Source organism: Spodoptera frugiperda, chromosome 29 (assembly GCF_023101765.2).
Source record: "Spodoptera frugiperda isolate SF20-4 chromosome 29, AGI-APGP_CSIRO_Sfru_2.0, whole genome shotgun sequence".
Lineage (NCBI taxonomy): Eukaryota > Metazoa > Arthropoda > Insecta > Lepidoptera > Noctuidae > Spodoptera > Spodoptera frugiperda.
Window position 1 is genome coordinate 6,270,139 of NC_064240.1, and position 5,694 is coordinate 6,275,832.

General features: G+C 35.8%; 1 protein-coding gene across 1 annotated transcript; it reads right to left on the reverse strand.

The window, feature by feature from the left end:
- Positions 1-3,776: 3,776 nt before the first annotated feature.
- Positions 3,777-5,243, reverse strand: LOC118270947 (uncharacterized). The gene has a single exon (XM_035586771.2). It carries the CDS (start codon positions 5,091-5,093, stop codon positions 4,170-4,172), a length of 924 nt encoding a protein of 307 aa, XP_035442664.2. The 5' UTR covers positions 5,094-5,243; the 3' UTR covers positions 3,777-4,169.
- Between the last annotated feature and the right edge of the window lie 451 nt (positions 5,244-5,694).

Here is a 5,694-nt window from a genome sequence, read left to right on the forward strand (position 1 = left end):
TGTAATGAAATAATTATAAATGTATGCTAAGTACTTTCAACTTTGATGTTAATTAAAAATTAATGTTACTGAAATCCACTTAGCTTTTATGTCATTACAATGTGTCTGGGAACAAAAATGAGAGAGTGGGATAGAAACAAGACCTAAAATATGCTACGTATTATAAAATAAAATATAGAAGAATTTCTCAAAATGAAGGTACCGTACCATATTCTTGAATGTGGAACAATAAACTATAAGACGGTACGCAAATTGAAGAATTTTAATTTCTTTTAAACAAAATCTTGGTGGAATTTATTGAATGTAGTTGTTAACTACAAGGTACGGTTTGATACCTGGTATGATATGGTAGAGTACATATTTCTTTTTATTAGAAAAAACCATCAAATTCGGTCAAAAACCTTGAGAGAATAGGACTCCCATCTTACTAAAACATTTAGGTATTCAGTATCGGCGTCTACAGTTACGTAGTGCTAATTGTTCTACAATTCAATTTATCACCACGGAATATTTGATATTTATGTTAAATAGTTTTTGTACATAAATAGCTGATTAAATAAATAATTTATTTATTTATTTATTTATTTATTTAAGGAACATGGAGGACTTACAGCTAAAAAAAAAACATATTATGAACAGAAAGTTGGACTGTCAGCCAATAACAAGTCCTCACTTTTAAAATACAGAGTAATAAAATGAAAAATCATATGGACACTAGGTACTTATGCAGTTGTAAAAAAAAAAAACACATAGATAGAAAAAACAGATACACTATAGTGTTTAAATTGTACATCGATAACACTGTTGCATAAAACTGATCAAATGAAAAAGTGTCGGCTCAAGCACCTCCTAACAGAGGGCACACTACTCAGGAATGGATCTATGTCGCACTGTTTACACAGCTCATTCAAGTTTCTGCTTGCACGCACAATGTACGAATTCTGTCGATAATTTGTTGAGGATAATGGCACACGCAAAGGCTGATAAAAACGTTTTGACTTTTTAGGGGTGTTAAAATAAAATTTAGACAAAATTTCGGGGCAGTTTATATTATTGTTGAAAATTTTTAATAAACAAGCACAGTCCGAGATCTCGCGGCGAGTAACCAGGGGTAATATATGATACTTTTTACAGAGGTTTAGGTAATTTTCAGACTGATACGGTATTTTTTGATGGTAACATAGGTATTTAATAAATCTCTTTTGAATACTCTCTAAGCGGTTGATATATTTATGATAGCACGGGTTCCATATTTCAGACGCGTACTCCAAGTGGCTTCTTACAAAAGTACAGTATAGAATTTTTAAGGTTTTGGCTTGAGAGAAGCACTTGGATAACCTCATTATAAAACCCAGTGATCTGGACGCCTTAGCTACTATTGCGTCAACATGCGTTTCAAAAGTGAGCTTAGAATCATGGTAAACTCCCAGATCACGGATGGAGTCTAATCTGGGTAAAACTTGATTTCCTAGGGTATATGATGAGGCAATATTTGAACGCTTTCGAGAATACGTGATAACCGAACATTTTGCGGGATTGAGATCAAGTTTACTTCGTTGACAGTAGTCCTCAAGTCGGCGCAGGTCGTCTTGGAGTGCTATTACGTCCATTCGCGAAGATATTGTGGCATATATTTTCATATCGTCAGCGAAACACAGTAGTTTGGATGAGGTCAAGCAAGAGTCGATGTCGTTAACATAGATAACAAAGAGCAAAGGACCGAGCAACGAACCCTGCGGCACACCACTAGGAACAGGAACCCAGCTAGAAATGTAATTGTTGAGTACCACTGCTTGGGACCTGTTCTCAAGGTAAGAGGTAAACCATCTGAGTAGGTCTCCGCGTATTCCCATGCTATTTAACCGTGCAATTAGAATATTATGATCAATACGGTCAAATGCCTTGCTATAGTCTGTATAAACGACATCGACCTGCTCACCGTTATCCATGGCGGCTGTGATAAAGTCATTGAGAAGAATAAGGTTTGTGACAGTAGACCTTCCTTTCAAAAACCCATGTTGGACTGAACTAAAAGAGTTTTTTAGAGCATTATAAACCTGATTATATATTAATCTTTCAAAAACCTTAGCTATAATACACAGTTTAGATATCGGCCTGTAATTAACAATGTCTGTTTTTACTCCTTTTTTGTGAACAGGCGTTATAAACGCGGATTTCCATACTTGCGGAACTACACCAGTCGATAATGATTTTTTAAATAAAATTGAAATAGGTTGCGCTATCGAAGGCGCACATCGCACAAGAAGTTTGGATGAGATATTATCAGGACCTGGCGCTTTAGATGTGTCTAATGTTCGTAGCAAATTAATAATTTCATCAGTATTAACATTGATACTTGAGATATCAGAGGAAGAATTCGATGATTCAGTAAAAATAATAGGAGAAGAGTTTGGATGATGACATATGCTAGGATTTAAAAATGTGGAGTGGAAATAATCGGAAAAAGCTTGGCAAATAGATTCCCCAGTTTGAAACGTATCACTATTATAGTTCAAGGTACTTGGCATTGCATTTGAACTATAACGTTTCTTTACAAAAGTCCAAAAATATTTCGGGTTATTTTTTATAGATAATTCAGTCAAATCCAAATAGCTACGATAACATTGAGATTCCATATCTTTTACTCTCTCACGAAGAAGCTTAAATGTGTATTCATCGGACTTGTTACCGTATGTTTTAAATTTTTTAAAATATTTATATTTTTCTTTAATTGTTCTAATTAATGATAAACTATACCAAGTAGGATATTGTTTATTTCGAAACAGTTTCTGTGGAATATATTTGGTTTGTAAGTCGAGAATAAAATTGTTAAAAAAGTTCACTGAATCATCGATTGATCGCGATGAAAACTCAGTTTCCCAATCAGTCGCGCTAATATCTTTGTTAATTGAATCGTAATCACCTTTATCAAATAAAAATTGAGTACGAGGCGCAGACTCGAGAGGCATCGTCACGAACAAATCCAGATTAATTAATAATGCTGGGTGATAAGCATCAATGGACACCAACGGACAAGAACATTCGGTTACAGTTACCACTTCATGGGAAAGCACTAGATCTAGGATCCTACCATATTTATTCGGCACGCCGTTATACTGACTAAAACCAAGTGTGCATAATTCGTCACAGAGTAAAACTTCATCACTTCCGTTAGCATTCGATGGAACAAGTGACAGATTATCATCAGACGGGACCCAGTTAATACCACTCAAATTGAAGTCACCAATTACTAGGAAAGTATCGGAAGGATTATTTACAACTGATTGGTTCAATTTAGCGAGAAAATTAAAAAGTTGTAAAGAAAAAGAAAGACCTAAGTTTTGTTGACATAAGTAAATAACACCAATATGTAAGGTAATAATATTACGAGTAGTTGAATTTTTAAGACGTATGGAAACCCAGAGGTCCTCCGCGGTAGAATGAAAATTAGGTTGGCTGATAACTGATAAATCCCTACGAGTAGCAATAAGTACCCCCCCTCCCCGCGACTGTCCGGCTAAGACGTAATCACGATCACGGCGCCATACAATATATCGTTCATCAAAAAACTCAGAATTTAAAATCCCATCTAATAACCAAGTCTCAGTAAGCACTATGACGTCATACGAATTAAGTAACATTTGACGATAGAAAGAATGAGTTTTAGTTCGAAGACCGCGAACGTTCTGGTAATATATTTTTACGTTATGGGCCATGGGGAATATGGTCAATAATTGAATATGTACCATTACAATATATTGTAATAAAACAATTCATTATATTATAATGTTTAATCTTATAAAATAAAACATTAAATATGTTAAGAAGGTAAACTGTAAAAAAGTTTGCGCGAGAACCATATTTATTAGAAATTACGTAGTAAGTTAGTGTGCGAATAAGCAAGCAGTATTGCGTAGTGCGTGCAAGCGAGAGCGAGACAAACATATTGACATGTGATGAAGCTTTGAAGTAAACAGCGCGACAAGAAATATAATGGAATTTTTTTGCTAAACAAAAAAGTGGTGGTAAGCTCATTAGTGAGACCGGGGTGTTAAACATTTGGTAAGCAAATACAAAGATACAATGTGTTAGAATAGCTATAAGTAATTGAAATGAAATAAAACAGTAAAATAGAATTAAAAAAATACTTAGAAAACATAGGAAACACGTTATACAATCTTGTTTAAATCCGTTTCTTTTCGTATTATAATTACTTTGGAATTAGCATTTTTTAGTACATGAATTTTTCCATGCTTTACCCATACGAACTCATAACACTTCTCCTTGGCCAAGATCTTAACCTTACTTAAAAGCTTCTTATACTCCACGCTCAGATGATCATTAATATATACACGCTGAGATGTACCTTGGAACCCGATATGGGATGTAGATAGGTCCTTAACGGCGCGTGCAGCTGCAATGAAATCTTCCTTCACGTATCGGTTTAAAAAACTCACTATTATTAGTTTTTCGTTCGAGTTGAAAATAGGAACCCTTGAAACGTAATTCACCTGAGATTTAGGGCAACTGTAATTAATCTTCCGGCCGATAATTTCAATAATGGAGAAAAGATTTTCATCTTTTCTTACAGGAACTCCTTTAATTTCAACATTATTTAGTCGGGATCGTTGTTCGTAGGATGTAAGTTCATATTTCGCCCTCGCCAAGTCGGTCTGCAGATTATTGACTGTTTCCTGAAGGTTACTGAGTCCTGATGCTTTAGCTTCCACCTCCGCGAGCCTGGTGTCGAAATCGTCTAGTCTACCACTCGCGCCTTCCCATGTAATTTTGAGTTCAGCTAACTCCTCCTTGATTACCCGGAGATCGCCTACCAAAGTTGGCAGATTCTGTAATTGGACCTTCATGTCACGAATTTCACTCAATATGGTTTCAAGTGACGCTGGTTCAGGAGTAAGCATAGCCGGTGACGACGATCGGCAGGTGGGGCACTTCCATTGAGCCATTCTAGTGGTACCAAGCTTCCTCCATCCGGATTCGGAAATATTTGCACATCCAAAATCTAGATGTTTCCTGCAGCTCCCACACTGGACTCCATCGCTGAACTGTACGTTACAAGCCGCACACGTTTTCATAATTGATAATTGATGTACAAGTTAGCACAATTCAAACTAAACGCCAAACCAAGTTAAGAAACTGTGAACTTAATGTAAAGTAAAAGATACAAAAGGTTGGCGATCTATTATTTCGAGCGACGCGTACTGCACTGACGAGTATCCACAGACGAGTGAGTGAAAATAATAATTCGAATAACTTTACGAATAAAACATCAAATAGTTTCCAATAGCCTTCAAATGTCAATCTCTTTTTGTTGAAAACGTTTGTAACAAAGGATATCACGTGAAAATCAGGTAAATAGGGAATCTAATCCTTTAATCAGTGACCCCTGGCTACTTCAGTGAACACCGGTCAACATCAAAAGGTTCACCCATTAACGATATCAAAGATTATTATTATATTGTGCTAGGGACAAGGAATGGCCAGTATTCTCATTGAACGTTAATTTTCTTCTAGAGACTAGATTTTTAAACGGGTTTTATCATGAGATGTCAACAATGTCTATAAGTGTTACGAATGTTGTACTACTTCCACTATTATGAACATATTTTTGATGAAATTGAGTGTGGAAGAGTCGTGCTTCGGCACGAATGGGCCGGCTCTACCGGAGTGATACCA